This window comes from Schistocerca gregaria, chromosome 8 (genome assembly GCF_023897955.1).
Source record: "Schistocerca gregaria isolate iqSchGreg1 chromosome 8, iqSchGreg1.2, whole genome shotgun sequence".
NCBI lineage: Eukaryota > Metazoa > Arthropoda > Insecta > Orthoptera > Acrididae > Schistocerca > Schistocerca gregaria.
Genome location: NC_064927.1, coordinates 216,324,122 through 216,347,155, shown reverse-complemented (window position 1 = coordinate 216,347,155; position 23,034 = coordinate 216,324,122). Strand labels below are relative to the sequence as shown.

Here is a 23,034-nt window from a genome sequence, read left to right as displayed (position 1 = left end):
TATCAGCGCACACGCCGCTGCAGAGTGAAAATCTCATTCTGGAAACATCCCCCAGGCTGTGGCTAAGCCATGTCTCCGCAGTATCCTTTCTTTCAGGAGTGCTAGTTCTGCAGGGTTCGCAGGAGAGCTTCTGTAAAGTTTGGAAGGTAGGAGACGAGATACTGGCAGAAGTAAAGCTGTGAGGACCGGGCGTGAGTGAGTCGTGCTTCGATAGCTTAGATGGTAGAGCACTTGCCCGCGAAAGGCCAAGGTCCCGAGTTCGAGTCTCGGTCGGGTACGCAGTTTTAATCCGCCAGGAAGTTTGAGCGTCAAAGCAATTTGCGTGGGCACCAGTATAGGTATGTATATAGAAGATGATTCCGTGGTCATATTACAAACTACCAAGGATGATGGAGAGGAATAAATGTCTCAATTTGAGGTAAGGTTCGCTGTGCCTGAAACGACTAAGTCGAAAGTTATAACTGAAAATCGTTCTTATAATGGAATACATGTGCCGGTATTATTGTTGCTAAGACTGTAAGGTAGGCAACTTTCGAGGAGCTAGCATGAACCAAAACAAGGAAAAAATGTCCAGTAAACAAGGGCTTTCAAATGCATACTTTAACAGCTATGAGCACTTGTTCAGTATAGAAGATATGTTTCACAATAGTGAAGATGAAAAAATGCTCATAGCTCCTCAGGTATGCATTTTGGAGGCCATGTTTACTGGACTTTTTTCCTTGTTTTGGTCCACTTCTGAAAGTTACCTACCCTATAATCATAGCAACAATAGTAGCGGTAAAGGTATTCCGCGGTCAAAGGTATTAGAATGATTTTCGCTTGTAACTTTCGACTCGTTGTCTCCAGTAGAGGGACCCGTGCCTCAAATTGATACACTTATCATTCTCCATCGTCCTTGAAGCTTTGTAACATCATCACGGAATCAACCTGCCGGCGCATACAGCATTGACGCCCTGCAGTGTCATTGCATGACGTTTCCGGACATGGGTTCCTCGGCAAAATATCATGCACTAATTCCATTCTACAAGTCCTGCAACATTGTAACGGGAATTCCTCAGCACCCTTAATGTCTTGAGGCACTATAACTAACGAAGCGCAAATTACCCTGACTAGATCCATCCATTATTTGAGAATAAGAGCGCTTAGCGCAGGCCCGGCCATGGCGTGCGAAACCACGCACGAACACGATGTGTTTCACGCGTGCGGTCGAAACCCGGCCTGTCTCGCCGTTGCTCGGCCCTTCTCGGAAGTGTTCGGTACAGCGCGACATTCAAGTAGCTTTGCAATGCGGCATTTTTCGGTCGGTACGACATTCTTCATTTGGGCAAAAGCTCGCTGACAGCGCTGTTTACCCTTCGCGGTTTATTTGTGGTTTGCAAAAAAAGAGTCAGTCTAGCGATCTGTCGTCAGAAGCCTTTAAAATGAATAGCAATCACAGAAGACAAGGATGAGAATCACAATAGATAGCACGCAATCGCATAATCTAAGGGCGCCGCAATATTTTCTAGGAAACGACGTTACAACACCATCTAGACAGAATTTATAGATTATTTGACGATGAAAAAGCCAAAAATTACAATGACAGACAGACTAGACTCATCATTCTGCACATCTAGAAGCACTTTGAGCTAAGTTTTCAGGCATGCAGCACGTGCTGAAATTGGGGTACGAATAGTAAAATTTTTGAAGTCCCACGCACTGTAACACTGCCAGTTGCAACAGTTTACTATGAACTGAACAGATAGTATGGGGACTTTATACATTACTGTGAAGTACGTTTGTTAACTTTAGGGACGCACCTGGAACGATTTTTCGATTTAAAACCCGCTATTGAGGAAAAAAGGAAAGCAGAAACTAAAATGAGAACATGCGAAATGGATTTCGCATTTTAAGTGCACACTGCCCACAGTAGGACATTCCAGTGTCAAAAACAATTTATTTCTGATGTGATCTGGATGCACTTGAAATGAAAACCGTAATGCGGAAGGGCCAAATTCGGACGAAATACACCCACCATTTTCCCAACCCTCGATAGCGTTAAAGGAAACAAGAGTTTTGAAGGATTCATTGAAGCCTTGAAAGAATTATAAGGACAGTTTTCTAAAAGTTTTGACCACACTGCCAATCTTACATCTGAAATTGAGCTGTCTTCGAGACAGTTTGCCATTTCAACTGAAAGTGTCCCTAAGCATGTGCAGATGAAACTGATTTATCTGCAATATAATTCCCATTCGAAAGACAAAACCTTTACGTTACAACTGTACACAATTATTCTTGGGAAGAGTGTCCAAAGCTCCATAATGAGGTTGCAAACGTCATAAAATATTTTGAAGATCTTATGCAGGCTTTTTCCGATTATGAAACTAAATAAATCACAGTTACATGGAAAACTGAGTGCGGTAATCTATAACATTGTCTGCATACCGACAGTCCATACCAAGTTAAAAATTATACCACTTTTTCTGCGCCCCAGAACCAAATAATACTGAAAAGTCGATTTGTATGCGATCTACACTGATGTGACAAAAGTCGTGGGACACCTAACTTCCTGCCGGACCTCCTTTTGCCCGCTGTCGTGCAGCAACTCGACGTAGCGTGGACTCGCTCGAAGTCTCTTGCAGAAACATTGAGCCTTGCTGCCTCTATAGCTGTCCATAATTGCGAGAGGATTTTATGCACGAAACGACCTCTCGATTCAAATGGTTCAAATGGCTCTGAGCACTATGGGACTTAAATGTGGAGGTCATCAGTCCCCTAGAACTTAGAACTACTTAAACCTAACTAACATAAAGACATCATACACATCCATGCCCGAAGCAGGATTCGAACCAGAGACCGTTGCGGTCGCGCGGTTCCACACTGGAGCGCCTAGAGCCGCTCGGTCACTCCGGCCGGCACCTCTCGATTATAACCCATAAATATTTATATGGGATTCATGCCAGGCAATCTGGCAGACAAATATTCGCTAGAATTGTCCAGAATGTTTCAAACCAATCGCGAACAACGGTGACATAGCACATTGTCATCCATAAACATCTCATCGTCGTTTGGGAACATTATGCCGTTGAAACGGTGCAAATAGTCTCCAAGTAGCCTAACATAAAAATTTCCAGTCAATGATCCTTTCAGTTGAACCACAGAGTCGAGTCCATTCCATGGAAACACAGCCCACACCACTATGGTGCCACCAATAGCTTGTCTTGTTGACAACTTGGATCCATGGCTTCGTGGGGTCTGCACCACACTCTAATCCTACCATCAGCTTTTACCAAATGAAATCTAGTCTCATCTGACCAGGCCACGATTTTCCAGCCGTCTAGGGGCCAATCGAAATGGTCACCAGCCGAGGATACGTCTGCAGGCGATGTCGTGCTGTTAGCAAAGGCACTCGCGTCGGTCTTCTGCTGCCATAGCCCATTAAAAAAAGATCTGAGGATGATCATTACGGACTGAAACCGGTCATCGTCTAAAGAATTCATATTGTGATCAAAGACTGGAATAAAAAAAAATGGTTCAAATAGCTCTGAGCACTATGGGACTTAACTTCTGAGGTCATCAGTCCCCTAGAACTTAGAACTACTTAAACCTAACTAACCTAAGGACATCACATATATCCATTCCTGAGGCAGGATTCGAACCTACGACCGTAGCGGTCGCGCGGTTCCAGACTGTAGCGCCTACAACCGCTCGGCCATCCCGGCCGGCACTGGAATAAAAAACAATAAACAATTGATAGCCCATTAACGCCAGATCTCGTCGCGCTGTCATAGAGGATACGCTCGTTGTACGTCCCACAATGACTTCTGCGGTTGTTTCATCTGTGTTTCTTGTCTGTGAGCACTGACAGTTCTACGGAAACGTCGCTGCTTTCAGTCCTTAAGTGAAGGCCGACGACCGCTGTATTGTCTTAGTGAAATTCGGTACTCTCATAACCCTCTTGACTCTATTGATCTCGGCATATTGAATTCCCTAACGATTTCCGAAATGTAATATCCCATGCACTTAACTCCAACTATCATTCAGCGTTCAAAGTCTGTTAATTTCCGTCGTGCAGCCATAATACATCTTTTCACATGAATCACCCTGTGTACGTGACTCTACCACCAACTACATATGTATCATTATCCTCTCACTTCAGTGTATTTTGTTGGAGATATGATACCAACTCGCATACAGTGCAAGAGCATTGCCATCTAAATGCGGCGCGTCCGTAATTTGGCCAACTTTCCCATTTACGATCAGATAGCGTGTCGTGGCGATTGAGGTGCGGGAAGTGTGCAGTCAGGCAAGAGACCTGTGCATGCATGCTAGAGCATGCACCTTAGCTATTCCTCACTTAGCCACTTACAATGAACTCTACACACAATATCAAACGTTTTCGAATTTTTTTCTCCCTCATACATCCCACAAAACGAAGGGTAAAAAATTCATCACTTCCTACATTTTCGCTGTTTACGCAGTAAAACAGTAGCACCAGTCTTGACATATTTTATTACTTTTTTACCCCTTATTCTATTCGCAACTCGTTTTGCAGACAGGGTTCACATATACTATTGAATGTACTGGGTGGTTATAACTAAAGTGTAGCCACTCACAAAGATCCAGTGTGGCCTGTGATTTACCGCATGGTAACGGAACTAGGTTAATATTCTAATGTGCTGATGTCGAACTGATTTACGCTAGAAAATAAAGTAGTTCCAGTTTTAGCAACCAGGTGCAAATGAAAGACATAGAAATGTTTGGATGTGTAACGTATTGAAAATGGGACGTGGGCAGAAAAGGTCAACCACGTAAGTAAAGCATACACAATTTGTACAGTATGAGCACCGGAAACATCGGTGAGATTCTGTACAGTGCCAGATTTGCACCTAGTGGCTAAAATTGAAAATAATTTTTTCCAGCGTGAATCGGCTCGATATTAAGCCATTAGCATATCCATCAAGTTTCGTTTCCATACGATCAGCCCACACTGCATTTCCGAGAGTCGTGTACATGGTTCAACAGGCACGACGTCATAAATATTGAGGTGCGTGAAAAGCTGGCATTTCTTAAAATAGAAAGTAAATTATCCACTCTGTACTCATCCAGTGTTTGATAATAACAGCACTTAGCGACTTCCAACAAAGTCGAAACATTCTCACCAACTGCGACGTGGTCGCGTATACAAACAGTGATCCAATACTGTCAAATGTTTTTATTCCAGCCTTTGATCACAATATGAATTCTTCGGACGATGACCGGTTTCAGTCCGTAATTACCAGCCTCAGATCTATAATATACAAATATATACACCTACTGAGCAGTGTGTCTTTCAACATAATACAGCAATACGTATCACAGTATACTATCATACAACCAGGGAGATGTACAGAAAATACGATAAAACGCACCTTTTTTACCATATTACACTTTCTTTTCATATATTTCCTTTTAATAATTTTATATGGGTAACTGTATTCGTCTTTTAATGTATCACGATTTAGTTTCTATAATAGTTATCAATTTTAAAAGTTTGCTACATGTATTTTACGTAATGTGTTTTTATCAGATTAAGTTTTTTGCGTAAATGATGACTACATCTAAGCCGACAGTAGCGACATCTAGAGATGATGTAGGCAAACAGATTTCTGGTAGCTACTGTACTTCAGTAGCCAGTTGCAATTATGACTGTGTGGACGATGCAGCCTATTCTACACCTTATTTTAGATCTATATGACGATGCTATGCTGATTATATTTATATGTTTTGACGATGCCATTATGGCCTTATCACTTTAGGACATGGTGTAAAAAAGGTACGTTTTACCTTATTTTCTGTACGTCTCCCTGGCTGTATGATAGTATATTGTGATACGTATTGCTGTATTATGTTGAAAGTCACACTGCTCCCTAGGTGCGTATATTTGTATATTATAGATCTGAGGATGGTCATTACTGACTGAAACCGGTCATCGTCTAAAGAATTCATATTGTGATCAAAGACTGGAATAAAAAAAATTGAAGTCTAAACATTAATTGTAGTTGTTTTAACAGTGGAGTTCGATTCTTTGACAATGCGAGGTAGTATCGGAAAGTTCCTGAAATGCATTCAATTATACTACACCATCACGCTCAAAATAGTCCCATTAGCAACGAATACAGCTATCCAAACGTTTCCACCACTTTAAAAATCCATCAGGGAAGGCTTTCTACATTAGGGTATTTAGTACCCCCTGCATTTCTATTGAAATTCCCCCTATTGTATTAAATCTTCACTCCTTCAACTTGATTTTGCATCTCGGGAAACTGCAGAATGTTCAGATACCACTACCAGTTCTCTCAGTGAAGAGTAAGGGTCCGTAGACTGTCTTGCTGGACACGGCACAGAACATCTAAACTTTCTCGGAATCCCGAACATTTTGACAGCTGCATGTGGATCCTTTGTTCCCCATATGCGTGTGTTGCGACAGCTGATCCTTCCCCAAAGTTGAGAGGTGGCTTCGTCACTGAAGATCAGTTTGTTTGCGAAATCGTCATTTTCGGGGTGGCTCTGCCTGTCAGTGCCGAACTGGAGACGGCATAACTTGTCATCCTGGCTTATGACTTGCAGGAGCTGCGGTTTGCACGGTTTCACTTTTATCGCTTCCGAACGATTTTCCAAACTGTTGGCTCAAGAATCTTCAATTCTGAATTCTGTACCATCTCGATAGGTAGACCTTGTGGGACTTTGCAGCCAGTGGCGTATCGAACATAACACGTTATTAGCACTCCCACCAGCCCTTCCATCTCCCCATCGGCCCCCGGAGAACAACAATTTATTGGAGCCCATCCTCTCCTCAGCGCCCAGGGCACACGCATAGTAATATAGTATATAGAATTTACTCTAATAATAATATGTATTCCGCAAAAGGTTACTTGTCTTGGAGACCATTTGGCTTTTGAAGGCATTGCGGGTTGTATAAAACCCGTAGGTGGGGGGCAGCTGAATTACCCTGTACAGTTTGAGCTTGTGCTCTGTCTCTGATAACTGCACTGCCAACAGGATGTAAAAACACAATTTCCCTTCCTTCCATCCTTCCTTCGAATATAATTACATGATACACACTAGACTATGCAACAAGATTTCTCTCTTTTGGACTGAAACACTATTACCTTCTGCTATTCGTACATTACGCGTGTACCCATCACAGCATAACTGCAGTGGAATCGTCCATATAAGAGAGCTGGATCAGCCAGTGTAAAAAGAAGCAGAGAGTATTGTGTATTCAGTAGCGAATCAGTAACAGCAGAATGTGTCGGTCAGGTGTGTTCAATGACTTCGAACATGGACTGGTCATTGGATGTCATCTGAGTAACAAGTGCAACGGAAATTTCAACCTTTGTAAAACTGTCCAGGTCGACTTTGGGTGATGCGATAGTGGAGTAGGCATAGGAATCAACAACCATAGCTAAACCGAGGTCAGGCGGACGCCCTGTACTGATGAACTGGGGCCGTCTAGCTTTGCACATGGTGGCTGTAAAAAATCTCATGAAGTTGGCGAGAAGAATCATTTGTGAGTTCCAAAGTGCTACCAGAAATCCAACTAGCTCAGTGACTGTAATTAGGGAGCAAAAATGATAGAGTTCAGTGGTGGAGCAGTTCGTCATAAGCCACACAAAGCGCGAGAGCGACGGCACTGGACACTGGACGGCTGGAAACGAATGATTTGAAATGATGAATCACGCAGTGCCCTTGACAATCCGATGGAGGGGTTTGCGTTTGAGATCGTTTCCTGCTACCGAGTGTAGAGCCAACACTAAAGTATGTGCCAGGTGCTCTTAAGATATGGGGATGTTTTTTGTGATTAGGGTGTTAACTGTTCATTATCTTTAAGAAAAGCAAAATGCGGAAGGCTGTAGACACATTTTACATCGGTGTGTGTTGGGTACAGTAGACGACGATTGATCTTTGTTCCAGCATGACAATGCAACCTTTTTATTATAAAACAGAATCTGTGAAGCAATAGTCTAGTCTGTGGACAGTACCATTTATGAAATGGACTGTCTGCCCGGAGCCATGGCTTGAACGCAGTGGAATATCTTTGGAATGAGTTACGTCATCAAGCCGTCCGAGGTGGCCGAGCAGTTCTAGGCGCGACAATCTGGACCGCGCGACCGCTACGGGCGCAGGTTCGAATCCTGCCTCGGGCATGGATGTTTGTGACGTCCTTAGGTTAATTAGGTTTAAGTAGTTCTAAGTTCTAGGGGACTCACGACCACAGAAGTTAAGTCATATAGTCCTCAGAGCCATTACATCATCGACTTAGCTCCAGAACACAGCATCCATAATCACTACCTTCCCTGGTTTAGGCTCTTGAGGAAGTATGGGACGCCAGTCCTCCAAAGGCATTCAAGCACCTCTTTGAGAAAATCCCTAGCAGAATTCAAGCCATTACGGAGGCGAAGAGTGGACTCAACCCAAATGAAGTCCACTAAAAGATTGTCGTATACTTTTGAAGAGCTAGTCGAAACAAAGCCCCCGGAGTAGACAACATTCCATTGGGACTACTGACGGCCATGGGAGAGCCAGTCCTGACAAAACTCTACCATCTGGTGAGCAAGATGTGTGAAACAGGCGAAATACCCTCAGACTTCAAGAAGAATATAATAATTCCAAACCCAAAGAAAGCAGGTGTTGACAGATGTGAAAATTACCGAACTATCAGTTTAATGAGCCACAGATGCAAAATACTAACACGAATTCTTTACAGACGAATGGAAAAACTAGTAGAAGCCGACCTCGGGGAAGATCAGTTTGGATTCCGTAGAAATGTTGGAACACGTGAGGCAATACTGACCCTACGACTTATCTTAGAAGCTAGATTAACGAAGGGCAAACCTACGTTTCTAGCATTTGTAGACTTAGAGAAAGCTTTTGACAATGTTGACTGGAATACTCTCTTTCAAATTCTAAAGGTGGCAGGGGTAAAATACAGGGAGCGAAAGGCTATTTACAATTTGTACAGAAACCAGATGGCAGTTATAAGAGTCAAGGGACATGAAAGGGAAGCAGACGTTGGGAAGGGAGTGAGACAGGGTTGTAGCCTCTCCCCGATGTTATTCAATCTGTATATTGAGCAAGCAGTAAAGGAAACAAAAGAAAAATTCGGAGTAGGTACTAAAATCCATGGAGAAGAAATAAAAACTTTGAGGTTCGCCGATGACATTGTAACTCTGTCAGAGACAGCAAAGGGCTTGTAAGAACAGTTGAATGGAATGGACAGTGTATTGAGAGGAGTATATAAGATCAACAGCAACAAAAGCAAAACGAGGATAATGGAATGTAGTCGAATTAAGTCGGGTGATGCTGAGGGAATTAGATAGGGAATTGAGACTCTTAAAGTAGTAAAGGAGTTTTGCTATTTGGGGAGCGAATAACTGATGATGGTCGAGGTAGAGAGGATATAAAATGAAGACTGGCAATGGTAAGGAAAGCGTTTCCGAAGCAGAGAAATTTGTTAACATCGAGTATCGATTTAAGTGTCAGGAAGTCTTTTCTGAAAGTATTTGTATGGAGTGTAGCCATGTATGGAAGAGAAACATGGACGATAAATAGTTTGGACAAGAAGAGAATAGAAGCTTTCGAAATGTGGTGCTACAGAAGAATACTGAAGATTAGATGGGTAGATCGCATAACTAATGATGAAGTATTGAATAGGATTGGAGAGAAGAGAAGTTTGTGGCACAACTTGACCAGAAGAAGGGATCGGTTGGTAGGACATGTTCTGAGGCATCAAGGGATCACCAATTTAGTATTGGAGGGCAGCGTGGAGGGTAAAAATCGTAGAGGGAGACCAAGAGATGAATACACCAAGCAGATTCAGAAGGATGTAGGTTGCAGTAAGTACTGGGAGATGAAGAAGCTTGCACAGGATAGAGTAGCATGGAGAGCTCCATCAAACCAGTCTCAGGACTGAAGACCACAACAACAACAACAACAGCAGTGTGTTGGTAGTAGTAACTATACGTGTGAGGATAGATATTATACACTACTGGCCATTAAAATTTCTACACCACGAAGATGACGTACTACAGATGTGAAATTTAAATGAGAGGAAGAAGATGCTGTGATATGCAAATGATTAGCTTTTCAGAGCATTCACACAAGGTTGCCGCCGGTGGCGACACCTACAACGTGCTGACATAAGGAAAGTTTCCAACCGATTTCTCATACACAAACAGCAGTTCACCGGTGTTGCCTGGTGAAACGTTGTTGTGATGCCTCTTGCAAGGATGAGAAATGCGTACCATCACGTTTCCGACTTTGATGAAGGTCGGATTGTAGCCCATCGAGATTGCGGTTTATCGTATCGCGACATTGCTGCTAGCGTTGGTCAATATCCAATGAGTGTTAGCAGAATATGGAATCGTTGGGTTCACGGAACTCAGTGCTGGATCCCAACGGCCTCGTATCACTATCAGTCGAGATGACAGGCATCTTATCCGCATGGCTGTAACGGATCGTGCAGCCACGTCTCGATCTCTGAGTCAACAGATGCAAGACAACAACCATGTACAAGAACAGTTCAACGACGTTTGCAGCAGCATGGACTATCAGCTCGGAGACCATGGCTGCGGTTACCCTTGACGCTGCATCACAGACAGGAGCGCCTGTGATGGTGTACTCAACGACGAAATTGGGTGCACGAATGGCAAAACGACATTTTGTCGGATGAATCCAGGTTGCGTTTACAGCATCATGATGGTCGCATCCGTGTTTGGCGACATCGCGGTGAACGCACATTGGAAGCGTGTATTCTTGTCCATGTATTCGTCATCGGCATACTGGCGTATCACCCGGCGTGAGGGTATGGGGTGCCATTGTTTACACGTCTCGGTCACCACTTGTTCGCATTCACGGCACTTTGAACAGTGGACGTTACATTTCAGATGTTTTACGACCCGTGGCTCTACCCTTAATTCGATCCCTGCGAACCCTACATTTCAGCAGGATAGTGCACGACCGCATGTTGCAGGTCCTGTGCGGGCCTTTAGGGATACAGAAAATGTTCGACTGCTGCCCTGGCCAGAACATTCTCCAGATCTCTCACCAACTTAAAACGTCTGGTCAATGGTCGCTGTGCAACTGGCTCGTCACAATACGCCAGTCACTACTCTTGATGAACTGTTGTATCGTGTTGAAGCTGCAAGGGCAGCTGCACCTGCACACGCCATCCAAGCTCTGTTTGACTCAATGCCCAGGCGTATCACGGCTATTATTACGGCCACAAGCGGTTGTTCTGGGTACTGATTTCTCAGTATGTATGCTTCCAAACTGCGTAATCACATGTCAGTTCTAGTATAATATATTTGTCCAATGAATACCCGTTTATCATCTGCATTTCTTCTTGATGTAGCAATTTTAATGGCCAATAGTGTATCTACATTTCAACGATATGCCCGATGTATTGATCTGTCTTTGCCACCTCTGAGTTGGTCCACAGAGAGAATGCAGTGACCTCCATTAACAAATTGCGCCACACACAGGTGCTGCGCAACCTGTCCTGCGCGACGCGTGAGGCGCGGATGTACACAGTGATCAACATCGCGGAGATCGAAGAGTGCGCGAACCGAACCGGCTGCCCCGACGACGGAGCCCTCTTCTACAACACCGACGTCGCCTTCGACCGCAACGGGACCATCGTCGCCAAGTGAGTATCCAGTCCAACTGCTACTGGAGCCCCATTGGAGGCTGACGTAGGTTAGTTGCCATCTGGCGCTTAAGGACCAAAACTGTGATTTTGTCGAGACACTGTCTGTAGGCAGCCGTCGCTCCAATTGGCTCTCTTCGACGATGTAAAATTACTTTAAAGTGTCTAATTCCTGCCAAATTCACGTGAAAACTTTGAAATTCTCGTGTTGTAGGCCTACATATCTCTTTAGTGCCTGTAATCATGTCAAAAATCTGTTCTTAATTTTAACTGGAGCCAGAGGTATGTTAACGTTTTTGAAATGGATGCACTTTTGCGTTCTGGGACCCCGCTTCAAACTTACCACTTCACGGTAGTCTCCTCAAATTTGCTGCCGGATTCTAAAAGCAGCATGTTTCGATATTTGTGGAATTCATCTGTCCACCATCTTCAGGAGAGACGCTGCTCCAGTTGAGTGTCCACAGCTCGTAGTCTCGGGGTCGCGTTCTCGCTTCCCGAACACGGGGTCCCGGGTACGATTCCCGGCGGGGTCAGGGATTTTCACCTGCCTCGAGATGACTTTGTGTTGCCCTTATCTTTTCCTCATCATTCCTGCAAGTGGCAAGATTGGACAGAGAAAAGGTTGGGAATTTGTACGGGCGCTGATAACCACGCAGTTGAGCGCCCCCACAATCCAATCATCATCATCATCCAGTTGAGTCCCGCTCAAAACGAATGCCAAGGCTGGTAAGTGTCGACCCTAATACTGGACTTGTGCCGTCCGCAGTAGAAGAGCGTTGCCGGCGATGTACTGCACTCAGAGATTATTCTCAAACGCTCGGGCAGCCTGCCAAAGGACGTTGTGTCTGATTTCATTGTCTGCTATTCTAATTTCAGTTGCATCCTTATAAACGATGTCCCAGAAACGTGACGTATCTGTGTGAGCTATCAAGGGCTCGTCAGATTTCATCCCGTGCCTTTCATTTAAACAATGTTCCGCTACTACCGATTTTTCAGAATGTTGAGCCTCGTGTGACGGCGATGTTCCACACATCTGTCCTGAACTGTGCGAATCGAATGGCCGATTTAATCCTTGCCACACTGACATGGAATTTTGTATATGCCAGGCTTCCTACAGTCCGAGTAAAATTATTTGATATTTGACGTCTGTCTCTTGCAGCTACGCCGGCCGCGGTGGCCGAGCAGTTCTATGCGCTTCAGTCTGGAACAGCACGACCGCGACGGTCGCAGGTTCGAATACTACTTCGGTCATGGATGTGTGTTATGTCCTTAGGTTAGTTAGGTTTAAGTATTTCTAAGTTCTAGGGAACTGATGACCTCAGATGGCTCTGAGCACTATGGCGCTTAACATCTGAGGTCATCAGTCGCCTAGAACTTAGAACTACTTAAACCTAATTAACCTAAGGACATCACACACATCCATGCTCGAGGCAGGATTCGAAACTGCGACCGTCGCGGTCTCGCGGTTCCAGACTGCAGCGCCTAGAACCACTCGGCCACGCCGGTCGGCTGACCTCAGATGTTAAGCCCCCTAGCGCTCAGGGCCATTTGATCCATCTTGCACCTACAATGTTGGCAAAACCGTTGCCGCCTGTTGCCCGCTTATGGGCGACACACAAAGATGGTGAGTCGCTTCACAAATGCCATCAATATGTAACGCGGAGGAACGCTTGCTTTCTTCACTGCGTTATAAGCTAACCCATATGAGCAAACTCGAGACAGAAAAATATAATAATATGTTTGTTTGCATAGTCATCTACCGCACCAAAATTTCAGTTTTAGTGGGAACAGCGAACTGTAATAAAAAAGAATTCACTGCATTTGACGTGGTTAGAAACTGTTGCCTTCTTTGTCAGGTAAATACCCTATCTACTAAGCTAGGGCTCTTGTATTTATTATGATTCCGGTATCCCAGTCGCAACGATTAATTGACAGCCTTAAAAATTCGGCTTCTCTCAATGTCATCCGCGGCTTATCTGATGTAAGCCGACATCTGTGATTATAATAACTGTATAAATGACGCTGAATCGCGACTTTTGCGAAAGGATCTAGTAGTGTTTTTAGCATCGTTGTGTGTGTGTGTGTGTGTGTGTGTGTGTGTGTGTGTGTGTGTGTGTGTGGTTAACATGCGTGGTGAAATACGAAATAAAACGGCCGGACCCAGGATTCGGGATTCAAACATATCAAGCTTGAAAGCCCGACAATGAATTGGGAGTGAACTAATTGTTGTGGCAACTTTGGCAACGGCAAACGAAAAAAAATCTTCAAATATGTGTGAAATCGTATGGGACATAACTGCTAAGGCCATCAATCCCTTAAGCTTACACACTACTTAACCTAACTTATCCTAAGGAGAAACACACACACACCCATTTCCAAGGGAGGACTCGAACCTCCGCCGGGACCAGCCGCACAGTCCATGACTTCAGCACCTTAAACCGCTCGGCTAATCCCGCGCGGCGCAACGGCGAACGGTTTGGGCCTGACGCTGAGTGCTCTGACTCTAGGAAACCAGCTACAACGAGTGAAGTGTCATCTGTCAAGTAATTTTAATCTGACTATACGTTCCAAATCATCCTTGATGGGTCCGAGTAGTCCCCAAATAAGGAAAAGTCAAGCCTCAAAATTCTTCCAATTATAAATATTATCCCCCAGCATAAGGTCCTCTTAATACACCTCCAAGGATGTCCAAACTCCATAGCTCGACGAATCTGCTTCTCGGCTTATCCGTTTTCCCTAAACAAAGACCGAAATGTGTAAGTTCCTGTGTTAGACTATCCCCCTCAGAAGTTCTCTGTGTTCCAGAGTCCTAAGAATACGTGTTCATTCATTGGCTGGCAACTTTTTCCATGCAGATATCGACCAATATGTATCTTTAGTGCCCATGGTTTGCTACGGGTGGCATCACAGCCCCAGTACCTGGGATCGGACGAGAGGAGCGGGGGGGGGGGGGGGGGGGGGGACCCCTGCGATGGGTGGCGCATGCGTCGTGTATAGTTCAGAGGCCTATGTAGTACGACGGTTTCCAGCACTGGCATTAGTCTTCCGTGAGAAGTAGATCTAGTAGCGTCCATCCTTAAGAGGACGAAAAAGTGAATCCCAGAAATAACGAGTCATGTTGATTCTAGTGTCCGATAGCCAGTCCGAGGAGACTACTTAGTATTATTAGGCTGGAAAAGCCTACTCAGTTACATGTCACGTCATATCTATAAAGTTACTGAACTCATTACAATACCATTTCTTTGGTTTGTTACCAAACTACCTGACTCGACAACAGATCTTTCCCAAAGTGTTGTTGTGTATTAAATTGCGTTTCCTATATATAACCTTCTGAGAACGGCGTCTTTGCAATTTGGTCAATATTTAACTCATAACAAGTCTCTATCTGCTACAGGAAACGTGCAAAATTTAAAAGTTAAAAATCTCCGCTTAATTTTATGTAGGGCTGGAGCTAAACACTAAGTCGTTCAAAACCGCCCGTCTTCCGTGTGCCACCTTCTGTTGTATACATTTCCGTATACCTGCAGTTTACTACCATTTTTCTCAGAATTTAGTACATATAGCACCGTTTCACATTGTCAAACGCTTCTTCCAGGTCGACAAATCCTACGAATAGGTCTCCATTTTTCATAAGTTTTGCTTCCAGCCCTTTAGACACGTCCCACAGCCATCATGTACACTCATCACTCTTCATCTGCAGGAATCAATTACTCTGCAGATGAGCTCTCATAAGAATGACAAATTACACTCTTGGCCATTAAAATTGCTAGACCATGAAGATGACGTGCTACAGACGCGAAATTTAACCGACAGGAAAAAGATGCTGTGATATGCAAATGATTAGCTTTTCACAGCATTCACACAAGATTGGCGCCAATAGCGACACCTACAACGTGCTGACATGAGGAAAGTTTCCAACCGATTTCTCATACACAAACAGCAGTTGACCGGCGTTGCCTGGTGAAACGTTGTTGTGACGCCTCGTGTAAGGAGGAGAAATGCCTACCATGACGTTTCCGACTTTGAAAAAGGTCGGATTATAGCCTACCGCGATTGCGGTTTATCGTATCGCGACATTGCTGCTCGCGTTGGTCGAGATCCAACGACTGTTATCAGAATATGGAACCGGTGGGTTCAGGGGGGTAATACGGAACGCCGTGCTGGATCCCAACGGCCTCGTATAACTAGTAGTCGAAATGAACGGATGGTGCAGCCACGTCTCGATCCCCGAGTCAACAGATGGGGATTTTTGCTAGACAGCAACCATCTGCACGAACAGTTCGACGACGTTTGCAGCAGCATGGCCTGTCAGCTCGGAGGCCATGGCTGCGGTTACCCTTGACGCTGCATCGCAGAGAGGAGCGCCTGCGATGGTGTACTCAACGACGAACCTGGATGCACAAATGGCAAAACGTCGTTTTTTCGGGTGAATCCAGGTTCGTTTCACAGCATCATGATGGTCGCATCCGTGTTTGGCGACATCGCGGTGAACGCACATTGGAAGAGTGTATTCGTCATCGCTATACTGGCGTATCACCCGGCGTGATGGTATGGGGTACCATTTGTTACACGTCTTGGTCACCTCTTGTTCGCATTGACGGCACTTTCAACGGTGGACGCTACATTTCAGATGTGTTACGACCCATGGCTCTACCCTTCATTCGATCCCTGCGAAACCCTGCATTTCAGCAGGATAATGCACGGCCTCATGTTGCAGGTCGTGTGCGGGCCTTTCTGCATACAGAAAATTTTCGACTGCTGCCCTGGCCAGCACATTCTCCAGATCACTCACCAACTGAAAATGTCTGGTCAATGGTGGCCGAGCAATTGGCTCGTCACAATACGCCAGTGACTACTCTTGGCTAACTGTGATATCCTGTTGAAGCTGCATGGACAGCTGTACCTGTTCACGCCGTCCAAGCTCTGTTTGACTCAATGTCCAGGCCTATCAAAGCCGTTATTACGGCCAGAGGTGTTTGTTCTGGGTACTGATTTCTCAGGATCTATGCACCCAAATTGCGTGGAAATGTAATCACATGTCAGTTTTAGTATAATATATTTGTCCAATGAATACCCGTTCATCATCTGCATTTCTTCTTGGTGTAGCAATTTTAATGGCCAGTAGTGTAGACTAAGAGTCTTGTACCGTCCAGTCAAGATGTAACACTTGACATTTCCATGAGTATAAGATAACAAATCGTGAATCTGCAGTGTGTGCTATTCCTAAGGTTCCAACTTTTTCTTTGCGGCCCAGGTATCGCAAGTACAACCTGTTCGTGGAGCCGGGCTTCAACGTGACAGAGATGCCGGAGGCGGTGACCTTCGACACTGACTGGGGCGGTAGAGTGGGGCTGCTCACGTGCCAGGACTTCCTCTACCAGGAGCCGGCCAGGACACTCGTGGAAGACCTGCACGTCACAGACATAGCCTACCCGGTCGCCTGGTTCAACGAGCTGCCCTTCCTCGTGGGTAAGACAGCACTCAACCTCACCAGTTCTGGTTACGACATTTAATCTGAGGACCTCGAGAAGAAAGGACCGAACAGTTCTACAGGAGAGTGTATCTCACCCGTCTACAAAAAGTGTATCATTAATGTGGAACTGCTTGGACCTTTGAACGTACGCGTTAATTATTAGCGTAATGTATAATGGAAATGGAAGAGGATGTAGATGAAGACGAAATGGGAGATACGATACTGCGCGTAGAGTTTGACAGAGCACTGAAAGGACTTCAAGAAGAATATAATAATTCCAATCCCAAAGAAAGCAGGTGTTGACAGATTTAAAAATTACCGAACTGTTAGTTTAAAAAGTCACAGCTGCAAAATACTAACGCGAATTCTTTACAGACGAATGGAAAAACTAGTAGAAGCCGACCTCGGGGAAGATCAGTTTGGATTCCGTAGAAATGTTGGAACACGTGAGGCAATACTGACCCTACGACTTATCTTAGAAGCTAGATTAACGAAGGGCAAACCTACGTTTCTAGCATTTGTAGACTTAGAGAAAGCTTTTGACAATGTTGACTGGAATACTCTCTTTCAAACTCTGAAGGTGGCAGGGGTAAAATATAGGGAGCGAAAGGCTATTTACAATTTGTACAGAAACCAGATGGCAGTTATAAGAGTCGAGGGACATGAAAGGGAAGCAGTGGTTGGGAAGGGAGTGAGATAGGGTTGTAGTCTCTCCTCGATGTTATTCAATCTGTATATTGAGCAAGCAGTAAAGGAAACAAAAGAAAAATTCGGAGTAGGTATTAAAATCCATGGAGAAGAAATAAAAACTTTGAGGTTCACCGATGACATCGTAATTCTGTCAGAGACAGCAAAGGACTTGGAAGAGCAGTTGAACGGAATGGATAGTGTCTGGTAAGGAGGATATAAGATGAACATCAACAAGAGCAAAACGAGGATAATGGAATGTAGTCGAATTATGTCTGGTGATGCTGAGGGAATTAGATTAGGAAATGAGACACTTAAAGTAGTAAAGGAGTTTTGCTATTTGGGGAGGAAAATAACTGATGATGGTCAAAGTAGAGAGGATATAAAATGTAGACTGGCAATGGTAAGGAAAGACTTTCTGAAGAAGAGAAATTTGTTAACATCGACTATAGATTTAAGTGTCAGGAAGTCGTTTCTGAAAGTATTTGTATGGAGTGTAGCCATGTATGGAAGTGAAACATGGACGATAAATAGTTTGGACAAGAAGAGAATAGAAGCTTTCGAAAAGTGGTGCTACAGAAGAATGCTGAAGATTAGATGGGTAGATCGCATAACTAATGATGAAGTATTGAATAGGATTGGAGAGAAGAGAAGTTTGTGGCTCAACTTGACCAGAAGAAGGGATCGGTTGGTAGGACATGTTCTGAGGCATCAAGGGATCACCAATTTAGTATTGGAGGGCAGCGTAGAGGGTAAAAATCGTAGAGGGAGACTAAGAGATGACTACACTAGGCAGATTCAGAAGGATGTGGGTTGCAGTGGGTTCTGGGAGATGTAGAAGCTTGCACAGGATAGAGTAACATGGAGAGCTGCATCAAACCACTCTCAGGACTGAAGACCACAACAACAACAACATGTACAAATGTCTATCCGAAATTGGAAGAACAGTTACAGAGGAATGGGAATCACTGTCAGCGGTGTACAGGTATTTTCATTAAGTTTTGCTGACAATCGAGCTATTATAGCACAATATGATAATGACTTTGAGTTCATCATACGACGATTATATCAGGAATACAACAGATGGGGACTACATATGAGTCTAACAAAAACAGAGTATCTGGTAGTGAATAGTGGTGCTAAATTTGAAGTACGCATAATTGACAAGGCAGTTATGAGACAGGTAGAGAAATTTAAATATCTCGCGGCACGTATTGATAAAAGTGGACCGGGCCATACAGAAGATAGATATAGAATACAGCAAAGCAGAAAAGTGTTAGGGTGTATGAATTCTTTCTGGTGGGATAAGAATATTTCTTACAGCAATAAGAAAAGAGTAGGTAGATAATGGTTGAATAAGTGCTGTGCTATGGATCAGAACTATGGTTCTTAAATACGAATCTCAAAAGAAGACTAATAGCTGTGGAAATGGATTATTTGCGTAGGAGTGCCAGAATGTCAAGAATCGAAAGGAAAACTAGTGATGAAGTAAGAGCTAGAATGAAGGCAAATTATACAGTGATAGATAGAATTGAAAGAAAATCATTAAAATAGTGCGGACATATGATGAGAACGCCAGATCATCGTTGGCCAAAGAAGGTTTATGAATGTAAACCATCCGGCAGATGTAAGCGCGGAAGACGACGACGTTCTTGGACAGGCCACATGAATGGAGTAATGGAATATCGCAGCATAGACAAGAGGCTTGGCGGAGGATACCAGGAATACAACAAGATGTTATTATTAGTTAATCTTTGCACTGAATAGTCCTGTAATAATATAATAATGATGATGATGTTCCTGCCTTTATTGAATGGGTCAGCATGGCACTTAGTTTCCGCACATAGATGATTCGTACTGGTTCCAGTTCTGAAAATCTTTAAAGTAAACAAGGAGATGACAAGAGTCATGGAATAATAGCGAATGCGCATGTACAGATGGCGGTAATATCGCATACAAAACGTATAAAAGGGCTCTGCATTGGCGAAGCAGTCATTTGTACTAAGGTAGTCCATATAAAAAGGTTTCTGAAGCGATTATGGCAGCACGATGGGAATTAACAGACTTTGAATTCGGAATGGTAGTTGGAGCTACAAGCATGGGACATTCCATTTCGTAAATCGTTAGGGAATTCAATATTCCGTAATGCACAGTGTCAAGACTGTGCCGAGAATACCAAATTTCATGCATTACCTCTCACCACTGACAACGCAGTGGCCGACCGAGAGGACCGTCGTTTCTTAGAGTTGTCAGTGCTTACAGACGGGCAACAGTGCGTGAAACAACCGCAGAAGCCAATGTGGGGCGTACTACGAAAGTATCTTTTAGGACGGTGCGGCGAAATTTGGCGTTAATGGACTATGGCAGCAGATGACCGGCGCGAGTGTCTTTGCTAACAGCACATCGCCTGCACCGCCTCTCCTCGGCTCGTGACCATATCGGTTGAACCCTAGACAACTGGAAAACCGTGACCTGGTCACATTAGTCCCGATTTCGGTTGGTAAGAGCTAATAGTAATCGTCGAGTGCGGTGCAGACCTCACGAAGCCATGGACCCAAGTTGTCAACAAGGCGCTGTGCAAGCTGGTTGTTGCTCCATTGTGGTGTCGGTTGTGTTTACATGGAATGAACAGGGTCCTCTTGTCCAACTAAACCAATCATTGATTGGAAATGGTTATTCACGAATTTTTATGGATGACAATGCGCCATGTCAACGGGCCATAATTGCTCGCGACTGGTTCGAAGAATATTCTGGACAGTTCGAGCGAATGATTTAGCCACCCAAATCGCCCGATATGAATCCCATCGGCCATTTATGGAACGTGATAAAGAGGCCAGTACGTGTACAAAATCCTGCACCGGCAACACCTTCGCAATTATGGATGGCTATAATGACTCCATTGCCAACACTCCTCCAGGAAACGTCCAACGACTCGTTGGGTCTATGCCACGTCGAGTTGCTGCACTACGCCGGGAAAAAGGAGTTCAGACGCGATGTTACACGGTATCCCATGGCTTCTGTCACCTCAGCTTAAGGGGCATAATAATTCTTGATACCTTCCAATTATAAATTTTTAGGTAATGTCGCCTAAGATTCTAGCTTTTGTTTAATGCGTTGCTGTGAGAAACAGAGATGCTAAATGACTGCAGCGCAGGGGCGATAGCGCTACATACTTACGTTATACTTTAGCTCTGAATCTGGCGCAAAAAATGTGTGTGAAATCATATGGGACTTAACTGCTAAGGTCATCAGTCCCTAAGCGTACACACTACTCAACCTAAATTGTCCTAAGGACAAACACACACACGCATGCCCGAGGGAGGACTCGAACCTGCGCCGGGACCAGTCGCACAGTCCATGACTGCAGCGCCCTAGACCGCTCGGCAAATCCCGCGCAGCCAGAATCTGGCGCCGCCTTGTTATTTGCGCAAAACATTAGCACACTACTGTTTGCGATTGCTTCTTGTTCTTACTTTCAATCGTGTGCACGCAACAGTTGTCTTAAACAGACGGGTTTAGACTGCTTTCGTGAATAACACAGTCCTTCCACACGCGTTTCCTTAAATGCATATTTGATTCAGTGATATGACGCATTTCTCCTCGTTAATGCACCTTTCCTTTTGTTATACGTTTCGAATAACTAAAAAGAACAGTGTCTGACATGAAAAGACTGCATAAATATTTCATAATTTTTCTGAATACTGACTGACGAAACTGATTTTCGTTCTATGTTCTCCCGAAAATTTTTGGTAGTTTCCTTCCCAAAGCGTTCACCCAAAAACTATTCGAGTTGCGTAGATAGGAAACCTAAAGTCGAATGACAGAAACAAAACCGCTACAGTAAAACTAAACAGAAGACGTCTGACCACGCTGGGCTTGTTATTGCCACAGAAGGAACGGAATCCTGCCAATTTTGACCCGCTGAATACAGTTCTGCTCATTACACATCAAAACGTTTGTGGATGGCAGGCTATGCTTGGCGCCTGAAGATGGCGAAAAGTGTATGCGATTGAGTCCGAGATTGAGGGGAATGATCTCGAAAAGGCGACTAACAGCTCTTCCGTTACCATGATCATCGCCATTCAGAAGGATGTATTCTACAAACGAGTACTCTTCAATGTTGCTTTGACACTCGTAGCCACGAGAATGAGGCACAAACCAGGTCAGAGAGGTGGAATAAACGTGAATCAGCTGATCAGACGTAACCATCCCGACCGTGACTACCCTGTTGCATACCTACCTAGCAAACATGTTTCCAGATGGCTGTAGCACAGAAACGGTGTATTTGCGGATACGAGTTCCTGTTCAAAATACACTACTGGGCATTAAAATTGCTACACTAAGAAGAAACGCAGATGATAAACGGGTACTCATTGGACAAATATATTATACTAGAACTGGCATGTGATTACATTTTCACGCAATTTGGGTGCATACGTCCTGAGAAAGCAGTACCCAGAACAACCACCTATGGCCGTAACAACGGCCTTGATACGCCTGGGCATTGAGTCAAACAGAGCTTGGATGGCGTGTACAGGCACAGCTGCCCATGCAGCTTCAACACGATACCACAGTTCACGAAGAGCAGTGACTGGCGTATTGGGACGCGCCAGTTGCTCGGCAAACATTGACCAGACGTTCCCAATTGGTTAGATGGCCAGGGCAGCAGTCGAACATTTTCTGTATCCAGAAAGGGTTTCGCAGGGATCGAATGAAGGATAGAGCCACGGGTTGTAACACGTCTGAAATATAGCGTCGACTGTTCAAAGTGCCGCCATTGCGAACAAGAGGTGACCGACACGTGTAACTAATGGCACCCTATACCATCACGCCTGGTGAAACGCCAGTATGGCGATGACGAATACACGCTTCCAATGTGCGTTCCCCGTGATGTCGCCAAACACGGATGCGACCATCATGATGCTGTAAACGCAACCTGGATTCATCCGAAAAAATGACGTTTTGCCATTCGTGCACTCAGGTACACCATCGCAGGCGCTCCTGTCTGTGATGCAGTGTCAAGGGTAACTGCAGCCATGGTCTCCGAGCTGAGAGTCCATGCTGCTGCAAACGTCGTCGAACTGTTCGTGCAGATGGTTGTTGTCTTGCAAACGTACCCATCTGTTGACTCAGGAATCGAGACGTGGCTGCACGATGCGTTACAGCCTTACGGGTAAGATGCCTGTCATCTCGACTGCTAGTGATA

General features: G+C 44.6%; 1 protein-coding gene across 2 annotated transcripts in view; it reads left to right on the top strand.

Moving 5' to 3' along the window:
• The window catches only part of LOC126284379 (vanin-like protein 3), a 163,434-nt gene that overhangs the window by 125,388 nt on the left and 15,012 nt on the right, over positions 1–23,034 (top strand). For both annotated transcript variants that reach the window (XM_049983263.1, XM_049983262.1), the window contains exons 5-6: positions 11,505–11,668; positions 16,923–17,137. In XM_049983263.1, the coding sequence (XP_049839220.1) occupies positions 11,505–11,668; positions 16,923–17,137 (379 nt within the window). The remainder of the gene's footprint in view (positions 1–11,504; positions 11,669–16,922; positions 17,138–23,034) is intronic.